We start from the raw sequence: 19,229 nt of genomic DNA on the forward strand, positions 1-19,229 counted from the left end.
CAACAAAAATGGTATTCTCTGTGGAATTTTTTAGATGCTATTTCTCATGTTGGCAGAACTCTCCTTTCTATCTCTAGTCTGTTGAGATTTTTTTTTAAATTGCCGATAGGTGTTACAGTCTGTTGAATATTTTTTTCTGTGTCATGAAACATTTATATAAAGTTTTTGCCTTGTGCTTTATATTAACCAATTTCAGATGTATTCTGAACCCTGTATTCTCGGGACAAATTCCATTTGGCCATGGTAGACGACCATCTATGGCTAGATTAGATATGCTAAAGTAGTTAAGATTTTTTGCATTTTTAAATCCAAATATGAGTTTATATGTAAAGGTCATATATGAATGAGTGAACTATATATGTATAGGATGCATATATCTAATACATAACTATATAAAATATATAATATGTATGACACACACATAGAATTCACATATATTGGAGTCTGTGCAAAATCTATGCCATTTATTCCTTCAGTATTTCCATGGGCTAAGGTTTTTGCATTTATTTTTATGACTATTAGTATATGTTTTGTGTGGCTTTGATAAAGGGATAATACTGGTTTTACAGAACTCCTCTACCTTCTAAGAGCCTATGGGCAGGATTGGTATTATTTCTTTTTAAACAATATCTATTCTTACCTAGTGGCCTTACTTACAAAGTATCCTGAAGAAAAAGTATTACAAATATGTATTCTTTGTTGGGTGGTGTGTTCTGTAGTATGTGAATTAAGTATACAGTTAGTTGGTTGAGAGCATTCCTGAAGTTTCCTTGCTAATTCTGTTTACTATATCAATCATGGAAAAGACTGAAATGGATTATTGCTCAATTGTCTATTAATTCTGAATCACCTTTTAATTTAGTCAATTTTTACTTCACATATTTTATGAGTCTGTTAGATATATATATATATATATATATAAAATTGTTATAAACTCCTGATATATGAACCCCTTTATCATTATAAACAGTACCCTAACTGTTCTCTAAATTTTTTGTTTTATGTCTACTTTGTCTAGATTACTAATTACTATAGATCTCTACAGGTTACTGTTTGCATAATATTTCCTTATTTTTCCCTCTTACTTTTATCCTATTTGTGTCTTTGACTCTAAGGGAACTATCTCCTAAAGACAGTATGTAGTTAGAACTTGCTGTTAATATACAGTCATACGGTCTCTGCCTTTTGACAAGGATGTTTAGACATTCACATTTAATGTAATTATTGAAGTATTTGGCATCTATTTGTTACCTATTTCTCCCGTCCTTCTCAGTCTTCAGCTCCTCCTGCACTGCCCTCTTTTTGTATTGTATTTATTTTCTTTTTCTTGTGTGTGTGCGTGCATGTGTGCATGTGGATGTACATGCACACGTGAATGTGTGTATGGTAATATCCAGGGTTGAACACAGGGTCTTATGCTTTCAGCTTTTTTGCCCATGGCTAGTGTCTTTCCACTTAAGCCAGTCTGCTAGTCCAGTCCAGCATTTTGGCTGGTTAGTCTGAGATAGAATCTCATAGATTTTTCTGCCCAGATTGGCTTTGAACCACAATCCTCAGATTTCAGCCTTCTGAGAAGTTAGGATCAATAGTGTCACTAGTGTCCAGTTTGTGTTTAATATTTCTAGTGTATCTTTATATTTTCTTGATTACTTTTTGAGATAGGGCCTTATACTGTATCCCAGGATGGACTTAAATTTAGAATACTTATGACTCATCTTCCTATGTGTAGGAATTACAGCTGTACACAACTATGCCTGGTCTCCTTTTATATTGTACTCCTTGAATGACTTCTTTTAGCATAATCACTTCAGATTAATACTAACTTAAAATATAAGACATAAGAGGGCTGGGAAGGTGACTCAGTGGTAGAGTGCTTGCCTTGCATGCCTGAGGCCCTGGGTTCGATTCCTCAGCACCACATAAGCAAAAAGAAAAAAGCCGGAAGTGGCGCTGTGGCTCAAATGGTAGAGCGCTAGCCTTGAGCTGAAGAGCTGAGGGACAGCGCCCAGGCCCATAGTTCAGGCCCCACGACCGGACCCAAAAAAAAAAAATATATATATATATGTATATGTATATATATATATACATATATATATATATATATATATAAGACATAAGGCATTTAGATATCCTATTCTTCAATATAACTCAACTCCGTCTATCATCTTTTTTTTGGGTCCGGTCATGGGGCCTGAACTCTGGGCCTGGGTGCTGTCCCTCAGCTCTTCAGCTCAAGGCTAGCGATCTACCATTTGAGCCACAGCGCCACTTCTGGCTTTTTTCTTTTTGCTTATGTGGTGCTGAGGAATCGAACTCAGGGCCTCAGGCATGCAAGGCAAGCACTCTACCACTGAGCCACGCTTCCCAGCCCCCCCCCATCTATCATCTTTTATATTATGACATATTAAATTAGCCAACAAAAATTTGATTCTTAATTTTTTTTGTTTTCAAACATGGTATGGGGAGAGACAAGAATAAATTGAAAGTCTTTTCTATTAACCCACATTTTTACTATTTCTTATACCATATTTCTTTTAATTACCATCATTTCCTTTAGTCTGAAGGACTTCTCAATCTCCTTCTCTCTCCCTTTCTCCTTCCCTCCTTCTCTCCTTCCCACTATCCTCTCTTCCCTCTTTTTCATATAAGAGATCAAGCCTGGGATCTTCTACTTGCTCACAAAGCACATATTCTAACCTATCCACATCTGCTAGCTACAAATGATCTAATTTTCTATCCAATAATATATTTTAATTTAATTTTTAAAGATAATTTTGGATTTTTTTCTTTTAGCACTTAAAATGTCAGTTTATTTCAATCTGGTCTCCATTATTGTACAAGAGAAGTCAGCCATTGATTATATTGTTATTATATTATGTTGCTGCTTTCAAGATTTTACCTTGTCTTTATCAACAGTTTGTGGTTTGTGTATGAGGTCACATGCACTTATCCTACTTAGTGTTTGGTAGTTGTTTGTTTTTGTTTTTTGTCAGTCATGGGGCTTGAACTAAGGGCTTGGGCACTGCCCTTGAGCTCTTTTTGCTCAAGGCTATGCTCTACCACTTTGAGCCACAGCAACACTTCCAGTTTGCTGGTGGTTAACTGGACTCACAAGACTTTCCTGCCGGGTTGGCTTTGAATCACAATCTTCAGATCTCAGCCTCCTGACTAGCTAAGATTACAGGTGTGAGCTACCAGCATCTAGCTTCTGCACAGGGTTTGTTGTGCTCAGATATGCAGATTGATATATTTTACTCAATTGAGAAATGTTTTTTGGCTATTACTTATTCAAATATTTTTCTATTTTCTCCTCTCTTTCCTATTATACATTAGTTGGTATACTTAATATCCTGCTGGACTCAGGATTTTTTACTTTCCTCAAATGCTTTCTCCATTTGAATTAGATAAATTTCTATTCATTTAATTGAAGCCCCGTAAGGTTTTTCTTCTGCTCTCTGAAACTTAAGTCATTCCAGAAAATTTATGTCTAATTATTCTTTCTTATTTTCAGAATTTCTAATGAGTCCATTTTAGAAAAATAATCATTTCTGCACACTTGATGTTATCTGTTTGTCAAGTCGTGGTTTTCAGATTTTCCTTTATTTCTTTCACCATGGTTTCCTTTAGTTCTCTGAACACACTGTTTGGAAAGCTTCATCTATTAATACCCAGGGATACTATAGGCCTATTTCCATTGGCAGCTTTTAATCCTGAATGTAGTTACACATTCCTATCTCTTTACCCAGGTTTTCTTTAGTTGGACAGTGTAATAATTTATCACAGCAACTCCAGGTTCTCACTTTACCCTCCTAATGTTATTTCTGATTTTATTTGCTTGGGTGAATCTTATTAAACCTGTTTCACTTATAGTGTGTCCCTACACTGTCTCTGCTTTCAGTGTTTTATGTTTTTTCCTTTCTTCTTTTTTTTCAAATATTGTTTTTATTTATAAGCCTAGCCTTTTAGCTGCTATCTTTTATCCACAGAGGTTACTATCAGCCAATGGTTAGATAGGACTTCTGGTCAAATACCCTTGGCTGTAAATGAGTATGAAAGTAACAAAGGCACCCTCAGGGATTGGGCTGATTTTTACCTGTGTCCTGGCTTTTACTTTCCATGGACCTTTTTTTTCTCTTTAAAAAAATATATAAGCTCAAGATGTATAAGAAGTGTATGAACACTCAATATCTCTCCATTCTCTGGTTTACATATATGTAAATGTGTAAATGTAACCTCAGCGAGGCATATATTTATTCCAATCACATCTATGAGTTCAGGCTGATAAGGCTGCTGGCAGTCTCTAAGTCCCCTTACCAATGCTGTAGAGGTGGGAATAGGCACTGTTCTAGGGCAAGCACTCTTCAACTATAGTAGCAAAGATGCCAGTCCTCATAGCCTGCCCTCTCTGCTGACTGAGCCATCGTGAAAGCAGAGGAGGAATGAAAACAAACCTGGGCAAGAATATTACTGATTCTCACTACTACCCTCAATTCAGCAGGCTTTCAACCATAGACATTCCTCAAATTGCTATATATGCTTCAAAATCTGAAACATAAGGAGATTCTCATATGAGAGCCCATCTGCGAAGATGGCAGAGTCAAGACTCAGTCTCCCAACTTCCAATTCCTATTCCAATGTTCTTTCCACCATACCATTCTGATAACTGATACTTTTGAGTCCTCAGAATTGAGTGACAATAGCTCTTGACTCCAACAATGTTCTCTATTAACAAACAAACAAAAAAATCCAAGTTCAACTCAAGCCATTCAAAGTCTTCCCTCCAGGTCTCTGACATCTGACACAGATGAGGAGGTTCATACAAGGTTATCTAGGTTAAGCTGACCTTGATCACAAGGTCCATTGCCTGCCACTTCACATTAAGATTTACATGTATTCAAGAGGTAGGGTAGGTGCCACTGCTCCTAGCTTGCTTGGTCATTTCAACCCCAAACTCAACATGGTTGGCATGGATACTGCATAGAATAGGCTTTGCCCTAACACTGCAGAAAGTTCAATGAAAAAGTTTGACTAAACAAACATCTAGTTAAATCAATCAGCTGCAGGTGGTTCACACCATAATCCTAGTTACTCAGGAGGCAGGTTCAAAGCCAGCCCAGTTAGGAAAATCTCTAATACTCTTATCTCCAATTAACCACCAAAAAGCCACAAGTGGGTCTGTGACTTAAATGGTAGACCATTAGCCTTGAGCAAAAATACCCCATAAACTCAAGGATAACACCCAGGTCCTGTGTTCAAGCCCCAGGACTGGCAAAACCAACCAACCAACCAACCAACAAATCTATATTTCTAAGAATATAAATATATTAATTTAATTTAAAACATCAAAGTCTGGCTAGTAGATCTCTTTTTAATAATCAACTTCACAGGCCAATAAGAAAGCTTTAAAAGAATAATTTTATCACATCATAATTCATAACTGGTGCAGTTTAAATAATATCAGCAATTTAGCCAAGCATTGGAAGCTTACACCTATAATCCTAGATACTTAAGAGGCTGAGATCTGAGGATCATGGTTTGAAGCCAATCAGGCAAGAAAGTCTGTGAGACTCTTTTCTCCAGATTGTACCACAAGAGCCAGAAATAGAACTGTGTCTTAAGTAGTAGAATGCTATAGCCTTGATTAAAAAAAAAAAAAAAAAGCTCAAAAATAGCACTGAGGCCCTGAGTTCAAGTCCCAGGATAGGCACACACACAATATGCCAGCAATTGCCTACTTACCAGTTCTACAGGGAAACAAATACAAATCTATACTAAAGAAATGACCAATTTAACAACAACAAACAAATTGGTAGTTTCAGGTAGAAGCAGGAAGTGATGAAGAGATGCAGGAAATAAAGGACTGAGAATACTAAATAATATCAAGCTTACTCATTAAGTGACTTGGATTCTCCTTCCCTCCTTCACTTCCCCCCCTCTCTGCTGAGGTGAGTCAGATAAAATATGCTAAAAATGAATGTGTTTCACATCTGCCTCAGCACTGACAGAAGATTCTTGGAAAAAGGACTTGAGTCTCCTTTTCTATTCTTCATCCCCATTCAATAAAAACAAACAAACAAGTAGACAAAAAAACTAGAAAATTCCATGAACAACCCATGGATTTAGTTCTGCTAACATCCCCTTTTCCAAATCATTAAACCTCAAGGTAAAAGAGAAGAGAAGCAGTTTCTAATCTCATTGTTATACAGGAGCAATATCTGTCAGAGAAGAATAATACCAACCACAAATGAGGATCAGAAAACTAAATTCAGAACTAGAAAATAAACATAACAAGGAAAAACTAAAAAATGATGGACTTGGGGGAAAGAGTCATAAGATAACTAAGCCAGAGAAAGACTTAACTTTAAACTAGAAATCTGATATGAAAGATCAGATAAGGTTTCCCCTAAAATACGATCCATGAAGGGGTATTTATAGTAATTAATAAGACATAGCAGGCTTAAGACAAAAATTGCCATATCCCCCATTTCCAGTGCAGATCTAAAAAAAGGAAATGGATATGAAAGACCCCCATCTAAGAACCTACTACTAAAGACCAATGCATGTGAATGTACACACCACCAGAGTGTCAGAAAAGACATGACCATGAAACAGAGCGCCCCCGCCTTCCAGAACCTGACTACATGAAAGAGGACATTCAGGAAAAAAGCAACATGACAAAATTGTACCACTCTGTTTCTGCCACTGGCAGTTGATCATGGGGAAACCACTTAAGTTAGAGTTTCAAAAGTAAAATGTAAATGGTTTTACCTATCTCATAGTATTATTCTAAGTGTTGGGTAAGATAACTGTATATGAAAAGTTCCCAAGACAATTATTTCTACTGTGAGTGTATTGTTTATTTGTTTTCTATAAACAACATAAACTCTTACCTCTACCATGGAAGAAAATAGATTGACTATTTTAAGGGTTTTCTTGCTTGTTTTTGTTTTAATTGAAGAACCTCCATGTCAAAGAATGTAATCAAACTTATTTAATTTAAAATGAAACAAAAGTACTCATCGGATTATACAAAACAAGCATAAAATGTTAAAAGTATGTGTTCTGTGTTTTTGTGTAGAAAAATTTTATTGCACTCATTTTTGGAAAAGTATTTTCATCTGTTTAAAAACTCTGGCTCCAAATTATGTGATAAGTTAGCTGAAGGTCATTATCAGCTCAGATGACCAAACCTGAAAAATATTGTTCTCACATCAGAGACCTTGAGGAAAGAATGCTCTAATGGGATTAATATGCCTTGCAAAGAATTACAACTGGAACAGCTCAAGAAATCTTAATTTATAAAAGGTCACAGAGTGACAAAAAACATCTCACAGTTCAAGTAATTAAATGAAATTTTAGTTAAACGACACCTTTAAATATTGGCATTGCAGCTGCAAGTGCATTTAAATAGCATTTACACAGATATAATTAGCACAATTAAATATGGGTAGAAGTGGAAACACCATTCTTAATTATATTGATATAATCAGTTTTATTAATGCATTATGGCAACAAAAGTGACATCTGACAGTAGCACACAATTCATGACTGAACCTGATATTAAGCATTTTAGCATATTAAGGAATCTAAAGCTAGGTAATTGGGGAAAGAAAGAAGGCAAATCATGAGTTCGTACCTGTGACGATGCCATAGTTGGGAGGTTCAAGAATTACTCCATAAAACTGGATGATGTTTCTGTGACTGAGGACACTCAGTATTTCTGCCTGTACAAAACCAAATGCAAAACTGCATAAAACTTTACACTTTTAATAGTCATATTAAACAGGCTTTCTAGTTTCTGTTTTCTTTCACTTACATTCATAAGGATATATATGCACTCAACAACTATGTGATGCTGATAAAACTGTCTGCAACAGCATCTCTGAAAGTTCACATTTTTCTACATAGTACTTTCTGCATAGTACCTGTCTTATGAGGCTGAAACAAGTTTGAATTTCTGTTGGCTGAGCCAAAATTAAGGTAAGGATTTTCAAATATTAATGAAACACATTAACATAATACCCACATATAATTTATCTAATAAGTCATCCATAATATATTGATCTGTTTCTATATACATGGTAACTATAGAATGGCAGATTCCTGGGCCATGTAATAGGAAGCCCTATAATATACTTTTGAATACATTAATATTAAAAAGTGATTTAAAGAATAGCATGAAAAAATAAGGTATATTTAGTAAACGTAATTTTTACATGAACACAGAGATAGCACAGTGTAAATCTATAAAGATACTCTTCTCTAGATAAATCACATAGATTTATTAAAATTTTATTACTTTTAGAGATAAAATATAGCTATGAACTATAAACACATAGTATAAAATCATGTATGTTAAATAGAAAAGGTTTAATATTGTAAGCGAAAGACATATTATTGGCAGTAAAATAGATTATATATAATTTTTACTATTTTTAAGTATGGCATAAAGGAGTATCAACTCAACATGTCAGTTTTTAAGTACTATTCCCTTCATCTCCTGTCTCTCCCAACCGCACCCATCCCCTCAAGTTACCGATGCCATTTTCATATATATGTTGAATATCATGACTATATTCACTCATGCTTAAAATATAGTTTTAACTCCTTGCTCCAGAAAGGGGAATCATTAAGAATACCAGTAATTAAGACAAGGAGGAAGGCATGGTCAGAAAGAGGACACAACTCTGTTATGAATTATTATTTGCCATACATGTTTTTCCACAGGTCAAGATTTGAGATTTCTTTTTTTGTTTGTTTTTTGTTTTGTTTTGTTTTGTCGGTCATGGGGCTTGAACTCTGGGCCTGGGCGCTGTCCCTCAGCTCTTCAGCTCAAGGCAAGCGCTCTACCGCTTGAGCCACAGAGCTACTTGCCACTTCCGGTTTTCTAGTGTTACTGGAGATAAGAGTCTCATGGACTTTCCTGTCCGGGCTGGCTTTGAACAGTGATCCTCAGATCTCAGCCTCCTGAGTAGCTAGGATTATAGGCATGAGCCACCAGCGCCCAGCTAAGATTTGAGATTTCGTTAAAGACACTCTCTATGAACCTAGTTTTGAAGGTGATGTAACTAGGTAGAAAATAGATCTAAGGATCAGCATGGGGTTCATATGGGAACTAGGGAAAGAGAAATCATCAGTGATCAGATGAGACACTATCAAAATTGATTTGACAGAATTTACTATTAGTAAAATAGGTGTTGAATGGCACCATCTCTGCCTAATCAAATTATTCCTGGACAGGACAGTGCAAACTAGGTAGAGGCTAAGTCTACCAAGTAATCACCACTGTTCAGTTTCTCTCACAGAAGGAAAACACATCAATTACACAACAGAACTACTTATCTGCATGGCCATTTTAATTCTCAGTATAAAAGGTGCTTTGGCTACCAATGGTGGCTCCCACTATAATTCTGGCTAGACAGGAGGCTAAGATCTGAGGATCTTGGTTCAGAGCTGGCTTGGGAATGGAGGAAAGTCCATGAGATTCTTATCTCCAATTAACTGCTCCAAAGCAGGAAGTTGACTGTGGCACAAGTGGCTAGCCTTGAGCACAAAAGTGCAGGGACAGCACCCAGGCTGAGTTCATCTTGTCCCAGTGCTAGTGCACATGTTGCACGCATGCATGTGTGCACATACACAAAGAAGCTTTGTTGTAAAAATAAGGTCCTTGTGTTTTGTTGTTGCTGTTGTTGTTGTTTTTTGTTGGTCGTGGGGCTTGAACTCTGGGCCTGGGCGCTGTCTCCGAGCTCTTCAGCTCATGGCTAGTGTGCTACCTCTTGAGCCATAGTGCCACTTCTACTTTTCGGAGTGGCTTATTAGAGATAAGAGTCTCATGGACTTTCCTGCCCGGGCTGGCTTTGAATCGCGATCCTCAGATCTCAGCCTCCTGAGTAGCTAGGATTATAAGCGTGAGCCACTGGCACCCGGCTCTTGTGAAGTTTTGAAATTATCCTATTACTCTATTTTTAAGGGGCAGCTAACTGAGTAAAGCATTAGAATTCAAGGTGAGAAAAGCAGGAGAGTTAATGTTTGTACCAGACTTCATCGAACTAAGGAGCAACAAAATGGCAGAGGACACAGATTTGCTCCTATATTCATTCTGTTCTTTTACACTTGGAAGGTCAATTTAGGATTTCCTTAGAATGACAGTCAGTCAACTAACTATACAACTACAACAAAAGTCATATTTGAATTTATTTATTTACCAGCTCATTAATGAGGATTTGGAAGGCAATTCTTGGCCTCTGGTAGGCTCAACTGTCCAAGACAAACCAAGGAACCCCGTTTCTCAAGATCTTTTTCCTGCTGCACATGCTTCCAGCAAGTCCTTGCCCTCAGCATCAGAATACTTCACATTAAGAACACAGAGCTTTTCAAGTCTTAACTTTTCCAATCAGTTTTCTTTCCCAATGCATCTTGTCATGTCTTTCCAGAAGCACCTCTGCAGGTGAACAAGGCTTGTTTCAAGCCTTACCTGTTCTTCTTGAATGCTTCTGCAGATGCTCCTCCAGAAGTACTGAGAGATGTAGCCTGATTCTCAGCAGAAGGGCTGCATGTCACCCAGACTGCTCATGAACTAGATGTGCTATAAAACTTAATGTTAGCTGGTGGCTTATACCTCTAAATTCTAGCTACTCAGGAGGCTGAGATCTGACCATCACAATTTGAAGCCAGCCAGGGTAGGAAAAATCTGTGACACTTTTACCTCCAATTAACCATCAAAAAGCCAGAAGTGAAACTGTGTGGCTCAAGTGGTAGAGTGCCACCCTAGGGCAAAAGAGCTAAGGGACAACCTAGGCCCTGAGTTCAAACCCAATACCTGAATTCAAGCTCAATTTACCAACACACACACACACACACACACACACACACACACACACACACACACACACACACACAGTGTGTCATGGCTAGGGATGTTTTCCTAAAATAAAGCTTTTGGAGAAGTTGTTACAAGAACAACTTGGGCTGGGAAGGTAGCTCAAGTGGTAGAATGCTACCCTTGAGCTGAAGAGCTGAGGGACAGCGCCCAGGCCCAGAGTTCAGGCCCCACGACCAGACCCCCCCCCTCCCCCAAAAAAAGAACAACTTAAAAAGCAGGCTTGCTTGGGCCAGGAGCTGGTGGCTTACACCTGTAATCCTAGCTACTCAGGAGGCTAAGATCTGAGGATAGTAGCCAGCCCAGACAGGAGAGTCTGTGAGACTCTTATCTTCGATTAACCACCACCACCAACTACAACAAAAAAGCCAGAGGTGGAGCTGTCACTCAAGTGGCAGAGTACAAGCTTTGAGTTAAAACAACAACAACAACTCAGGGATTGAGTTCAAGCCCCAAGACCAGCACCAAAAAAGGGGTGGGGGGAAAGGAAGACTCAGAAGATTTTCAAACCTGTATTTAATCACCAGAGTGTCATACACAGGTCATGCTCTTGGAGTCATTTGGAGTTTAATGAGACCTGTTTAGTATCACATGATAAGCAACAAACCTCATAATTCTATATGCTCTTTTTGAAATGATGCTCTGCAGAATTTCAGAGAAATAAGGATAAATGAACTGAATTCAGATCCCATCACAGAACACAGCCTATCTTGCTAATGATGCTTGACATTTTTAAAGAAGGAAGCTGGTTACAAATGTTAAGAAGAGAATGTAGACCGGTTATTCTGTTCATGCTTCTTGAAAAGTGACATGGAGTCATGTGGAACTTTAATCATTAGGGCTGGGAAGTCTCTGGTTGCACAATGGTTTTGCTGAGTGGGATATCACTGCAAACTCACCACATGGGGAGGGGCCTGGACTCCCTCCAGCCATCATGCTGCTCCCCCAATCAGGTCAGACTGAGTCAGACTAAAGATAGACCAGCTTAACATAGAAGATGGCTTTTGAGGGGCTGGGAAGGTGGCTCAGTGGTAGAGCGCTTGCCTTGCATGCATAAGGCCCTGGGTTCGATTCCTCAGCACCATATAAGCAAAAAGAAAAAAGCCGGAAGTGGAGCTGTGGCTCAAGTGGTAGAGCGCTAACCTTGAGCTGAAGAGCTGAGGGACAGCGCCCAGGCCCAGAGTTCTGGCCCCACAACCGGACCCAAAAAAAAAAAGATGGCTTTTGACCTAAATGTAGAATATGGCTTTCTACTAAATAATTTATATACCTTAGTCAAAGAGATGGATGCTTTGTGCTCAATCATACAAAACGAACTTCCTGAAATCATCAAACAAGGGTTTACCTATGAACTAATGAAGGCCTAGATCCTCAAAAAAAAAAAAAAAAAAAAGAGTAGCAATATAATAATTTAACCAAACACTAAACTAGGTGAATACAAATTGAATCCTCATTCCAAATTGGATGTCTTTAAAGCTACTCGTTGTTCTGGACCTGGCTCTTGGCCTAGAAAATGATAGATGAACAGGTATCTTCTAGAGTGCTTCTTTTTTTTTTTTTTTTTTTTTTTTTTTGTGAAAATACCGTACAGAGGGGTTACAATTAAATGAGCAAGGTAATGAGTACATTTCTTATCAAGCATTGTTGCCTCCTCCTTTGTTTCCCCTTAATATCCTTTTCCATCTCCCCCCTTTCCTCCGTCCTCCCCCCCCCCGCCCGCCTGCGCCAAAGTTGTAAAGTTCGTTTTTTGACATAACATCTTGTACATCTCATTGTTGCAATGGGTCCACCTTCCCCTCTTCTAGATTTCTTCATGCTTTAAATTTCTGTTCATTTATGTCTTAAAAAATAATATATTGTTATGTATACATTATATTGTATCCAATAGATTGAACTGAGGCAGTTCACCATGGTATATTAGGACATCCTTTGTAGCTCAACTGACTTTGGCAGGAGTCTTAGCTGCTTACAAGCAAAGGGAAAGGCTAAGTCCTCAGCTTGGGCACTACCTGGCAGGTGGTGGAAACCATTAAGAAGCAGGGCCTTTGAGAGATCTTTAGGAGATTGGAAGCATACCTCTGAAAGGGCAAATAGGACCCCAGCCTCAACCTCTTCCTCTCTTTTGCATCCAGCCATGAAGTAAACAGGCTTCCTCTAACATAGTTTCCTGCCATGCTGTACAGGTGGCACCACACACCCATAGCAATGGAGTCAGATCAGTTACAGACTGACAACTCTCAAACTGTAAGCCAAAGTAACCGGTCCTTGTTTTTAACTTGAGTTATGCCATGAGTTCATTACAGTCACAGAAAGCTAAGTCACACATGGACCTCGAAGAAGTTAACCTCTCTGAATCTCAGTTTTCTCACCTGCAACACAGGGGCAGTAACCGATCCCAATGCTCAGCAATGCCAGGTGCTCAACTGATGCCAGTCACTTATCTGATATCTTACTCCTTCCTACAGAATGCATTTATGGTTCAATCAAACTAGCCTTCTGTAAAATTTATCTCAATTCTAGCAGTAGATTCCATATAGATAGATAGATAGATAGATAGATAGATAGATAGATAGATAGACAGACAGACAGACAGACAGATATAGATAGATAGATAGATAGATAGATAGATAGATAGATAGATAGATAGATAGATAGATACAGATAGGTTTATATAGATATATCTAATATATCTAATTTAAAAACTACCTTGCACAAAGAGATGTCAATCTGCAGACATTTTTATACTAATACTAATTTTTGAAAAGCCTATTATGACTAGGCACTAAGCATTTTATGAAACATGGACTTTAATTTCATAACAAACTGCAGACTAGGCCAGGTATGGTGGCACATGCCAGGAATCCTAGCACTTAAGGACTTTGAATTCAAGGCTACCACAAGCTACACAGCAAGATGCTTCACTAACTAACAAAAACCACAGGCTTGAATCAATTAATATCACACTTGCATAAGAAAAGAAATCCAGGTAAAGAGAACATTTAAAACTTGCCTAAGGAGCTCAACATCCCTAGCCATAAAAGAAATGCAAATCAAAACAACATTGAGATACCACCTCACCCCAGTTAGAATGGCAAAAATCAAGAACTCTAACAACAACAGATGCTGGAGGGGATGTGGACAGAAGGGAACCTTACTTCATTGTTGGTGGGAATGTAAACTTGTTCAACCACTTTGGAAAGCAGTATGGAAGTTCCTAAGGAGACTCCACATAGAGCTCCCCTATAACCCAGCAATCCCACTTTTGGGCATTTACCCAAATGTTTACAAACAAGACCACATTAAAGCTACCAGCACAACTATGTTTATTGCAGCATTATTTACCATAGCTAAGATATGGAACCAACCCAGATGCCCTTCAGTAGATGAATGGATCAAGAAAATGTGGTATATATACACAATGGAATTCTATGCCTCCATCAGAAAGAATGACATTGCCCCATTTGTTAGGAAATGGAAAAACTTGGAAAAAATTATATTAAGTGAAGTAAGCCAGGCCCAAGAAACACAGGTCCCATGGTTTCCCTTATTTGCAATATCTAGTATATGTATGAGTCAAGCGGAAAAGGTCAGATAATGTGATGTTAGGAAAATGAACCCTTAGATATGTATTTTAATGTTTTTTTCTTTCATGCATGTGTTTCTAACGCATTTATAAGATTATTTCTTTGTTGCTTTGTAATTCCCTCCCCCACAGTATAACCCCCGCTTTCACTATATTTGATGTCAGTATAACTTGTGGAGGAGATGGGGAAAAACAAGTCGTTTAAGGATTCAGGTGGACCTGTTGCAACAATGAGAAGTACAAGTTGTCATGTCAAAAACGAGCTTTACAATGTCTGTGCGGGGGGGGGGGGAGGATTGGGGGGGGAGGCTGGGAAGGGATGTGAAGGGTAAACAAAGGAGGAGGCTGCAATGCTTGGTAAGAAATGTATGCATTATCCTGCCCATGTAATTGTAACCCCTCTGTATAGTATGTTCACAAATAAAATAAAATAAAATTAAAATTAAAAAAAAAACTTGTCTAAGGATACATCAAATGGCAAAGCCAAGTCTGATGCCAAAGCCATGATTATAATCACCAAACTATACCACTTTACTTCATTAATCTAATTTGAGAACATATGGAACATTAGCTTGTTGGACATTGACATATGACAAGAGGCCTAGAAATTCCCAAAGGTCTCTCTAGTCAGTTACAGAACTGTGTGGGCAACGTCCTTGTAACTCATTCTCAGGGTCTCAGTCACTGTCTCCACTTAACATTGCCATGTGTCCTGCTATTCTTCCATGCAAATCAGGTCAACAAGCAAAAATGAATTTTTCTCAGGCACTGGGACTTCAGGCCAAATTTATAGCTAATAAAACCAGTTAATTGCACAGCATGAGGCACCCTCTCTCTCTGCAAAAATTACATGGTAAGAATTTTGAGCAACTCTCACAATCTGATTAGCTAAGTGCTTTATAATATTACTCTACAGTGCAACAGAGTTTGATTATTTACATCCCATAAGAGAAATGTTTGCCACATTTATTATGGAAATCTACAAAATCATTTACAAGAGTTTAGGCATATTTAATTTTAAAATAGTCTGAAAAGTCCTTTAACATCTTTTACACCCCAATTAAATAGAATCTTGAATACTTGAATTCTTTTCAGCTAAGCTAATAGAGATTTTACTATTTGGGGGTTCTGTTGGCATATTCAAATATTGTTTGGGGGTTTACTGAGAAGGAGGAGGAGGAGGGAGGGAGAGAGAAAAGGAAAGGAAAAGAGGAAGCCCTGGAGGGGAGGAGGAGAAAGCAGCAGCAAACTCTATCAACTACATAGCACAGATAATTTGGAACATAGAACTTGGAGAATGAGGGATTTAAATCTTCCAATTTTTGTCTTTGTGGTCCCAGTTACAAGCCCATCTTAATGGAACTCCACTCTTAACAGCCAGAGATCACTTCTCTAGGAGCTTGATGAAAAGACAGCCTCCATTTAACTAAAGCCTCTAATATACCAGTAAACAGCCACCAACTTTCTTCTTACAAACCTTCATGCTGAAACCATGCAGACAGAATAATTTTTACATTAGCCCCAGTTTTTCAAAGCTTGAAATTCTAGTTCTTATCATTTTCCTTGACATATCTTATTTTTAGTCTTGGTTATGTTACCCAGGCAAAGAAAGATATCTGTCATTATGAAGACATACTCACATAACTGGTATTAGGTTAAATCACTAGGCTGAATGTAGCTCTTGTCAAAACCATCTTTAGCTGGGTTCAGGTGGCTAATCCTAGCTACTCAAGGTGGCTGAATGCTGAGGATCATGATTCAAAGCCAGCCCAGATAGGAAAGTCCTTGAGAAACTTATCTTCAATTAATAGAGTGCCAGCCTTGAGGGAAAAAAATTGGTGACAGCACAAGGACCTGAGTTCAAGCCCCAGGACTGGCACCACAAACAAAACACCTACTATCATTATTTCCTCCCATCTAAATGAAAAGACAATGATATTCTTAAATTCAGTCACATGAAAAGTTAAACCTTTAAGTATAATGGTCTTAGTAAAAAAGAATATTTATGATGTTTCCCAAACAACTGATTTGTTTTTATTCCACTGCTTCAGTGGTTACTTTAGCAAACTACTGTATTATGTTGTTCAAGTTGGTTGCTAGCAAAGTTAGACCCAACTTTGTTGCCTTCATGCAGAGAGTATACCAAGGCTCCTGGGTATGTATTTACTACATACACACGATTGAAGAGTCTCTGTAATACCTTATTGGGCTGCCTATGGATCTCAAGAAACAAGGTCTATTCTACATGTAACCAAATATAACCTGGTGATGACTGATGTGATGTACCAGACTGCACCAGAGCAACATTCTGTAACCTGAGACACTAACAAAAAGCACACAAGGTTATTGCTGACCTGAGCTGAGGCAGAATAATGGCCCAACAATGAGCCCAAAGATAAAGAAGAAAACAAATTAGAACAGTAGTCTGCTTTCTAGGAGACAAAAGAGAGTAGATGATGAAGTATGGCAATAAAGATTGGGTTAGTCTTTAGAAAGGCATATAAAAATCAGCTATATATGAGCCTAACCACATAGTTTCACTACTATAACTCTTTTGCAGTCAAACACTGTAGGAACTCTTGAGTTTCAGAAGTTGCAAGCCAAGCCCAGGCTTACTCATACCCTTTAATAGCTATCCTGTATGGAATACTTCTTATAGATCAACACTGTCTCATCACTTTATATACTAACTCATTCAGTCCTTAAAGCATGTATCAGAATTATCCCTGGTCTATCTCTTGAGAAACTGAGGAACAGAGAAGTTAAGGAACTTGCCCATGGTCAGACAGCAAGAAGCAATGAGGGCAAGATTCAGATGAGACAATCTGATTGCAAAACCTATGATTTTAATCACAAAAATATGACTAGAAAGTCTACGGCCATATAGTGTATACACCTACATATTTCTATAATATTAAATGTGAATAAACACACTCTTCTGTGACAAAATTTACAATTGGGATTTTGTGTATACTAAATGTTTTAGAGTGGGAGGCAGTGGCTCACACCTATAATCCTATCTACTCAGAAAACTGAGATCTGAGGATTGCTGTTCAAAGCCAGCCACAGCAGGAAAGTCCATGAAATGCCCATCTCCAATTAAGCACACATATAATAAATAAATAAATAAATAAATATCTTGAAGTGAAGCTTTGGCTCAAGTGGTAGAGAGCTAGCCTTGTGCCAAAAAGTTCAGATACAGCGTCATGTCCTGAGGTCAAGCCCCAGGACTAGATAGATAGATAGATAGATAGATAGATAGATAGATAGATAGATAGATACTTTAGCACATTTGTTTGATCTGAAAATGGAAAACAACTCCAAACTCCGAATCAAGAGACTTCCTAAGTTCTAGTCTTGGTTTTGCTACTTGATAGCTATAGGATTTGAGGCCTTAAAATGCCCACATGTGGGGTAAAGAGGAGGGACTGGATAATCTAACATCTCTCTAACACTAATATTCTGCTTTCAATCTGACTAACTGCTATGGATTATGAGCAGCCATAGGTGTCTTTTAGAAGCTCTCCAGCTGAGTACAGTGTGCAGCCAGGATGCAGAGCCACTGGTCACAAGCTAAGGAGTAGCCTAGTTGCTTTAGTCAGAAAACCCTGGAGCTGAATTGAGCCAAGTGGCATTGCAGGTCTCTTTGTGTTACCAAGCTTGCTCTTTGTGAGACAAGAAAACCAGCAACAGCTGAAAACAGTTGCACAAACCAAAATCACATATGCATCTCACATAGGCAAATCCTTTCCCTCATACATGCTAGCTGCTAGCAACTGTACCTAGTGAGCAGAGAGAATTTTTAAAAGATGCACAGAACTCAAGATAGGTATCCAGGACACCATCCAGAACTATTTTGTGCTTGAAAACAGCTCCACAGACTCACGCCCCAGTGTAGTGAAACCTGAAGAAGGAAGAGGCCAAAACAGATCTGTGCAGGGCACTGACCACAAGCCAAAGACTAGCTTCAGAAAACAGTCAGGCCATGGCAGCATCAGCCTGCTCAGGTCATACCACAACCAGCAAAACAACAACAACAACAACAACAACAAAAAAAAAAAACTAAAGTCTTCTCATGACCACTATTTGTAAAGTCTGATTCTGCCAATTTCTAAGTCAGTCAGTTTGTCGTCTGTCTGTCTGTCTCTCCCTCTCTTTCTGTACTGGAGTTTGAAGTCAGGGCATCATACTATGCTATGCAGTCAATATATCACTTGATATGCTTCTCAGCCCTTTATTTTGTTTAAGCTATTTTTTAGGTAGAGTCTCATGCATTTTGCCCTATTCTGGCCTGAGGCCGTGCAATCCTACTTGTCACAACTTCCCATTTAGCATGGATGACAAGTATATACCAACATGCCCAGATTGTTGGTTGAGATGGTGTCTAGTGTAACTTTTTGCTTGAGCTGGTCTTGAACCATCATTATCCCAATCCTTGCCTTCTAAATTTCTGGGCTTATAGGTGGGTGTCTATGCATCTGACCAGTCAGTCACATAAAAGTCACCTTCCTATCTGAAAAATAAATTGCTAAGTTGTGAGAAAGGGCACTTTCCCTTATGCAGACTAGTGAATCTGGCTTGCCTTCATTAGCCTCACAGCTTGTGCAATTGCAGAGCAAGTCTGAATCTTACAGGGTACTCCCTACTGAATCTCAAGTCTCAGGAGACCTCCCCCTCCTCCCACACTGTACTTCCATCACTCATCGTATGTTCTCTGTGAGCCCCTAAGTGGGGTTTCATCAATGGACCCCTCAATATATAGTGTAT

General features: G+C 38.4%; 1 protein-coding gene across 1 annotated transcript in view; it reads right to left on the minus strand.

Annotated features, from left to right (window-relative positions):
- LOC138833499 (mitogen-activated protein kinase kinase kinase 20-like) overlaps positions 1–13,053 on the minus strand; it is a 59,260-nt gene extending 46,207 nt beyond the window's left edge. Inside the window, exons 1-4 of the mRNA XM_070031769.1 lie at positions 12,956–13,053; positions 10,475–10,549; positions 10,273–10,348; positions 7,637–7,724 (exon numbers count right to left, since the gene is read on the minus strand). Coding sequence (XP_069887870.1) covers positions 7,637–7,724; positions 10,273–10,348; positions 10,475–10,549; positions 12,956–13,053 — 337 coding nt within the window. The remainder of the gene's footprint in view (positions 1–7,636; positions 7,725–10,272; positions 10,349–10,474; positions 10,550–12,955) is intronic.
- Positions 13,054–19,229: the final 6,176 nt, after the last annotated feature.

This window comes from Dipodomys merriami, unplaced genomic scaffold, assembly GCF_024711535.1.
Source record: "Dipodomys merriami isolate MVZ:Mamm:240054 unplaced genomic scaffold, mDipMer1.0.p SCAF_2093, whole genome shotgun sequence".
In the NCBI taxonomy this organism is placed as follows: Eukaryota; Metazoa; Chordata; class Mammalia; order Rodentia; family Heteromyidae; genus Dipodomys; species Dipodomys merriami.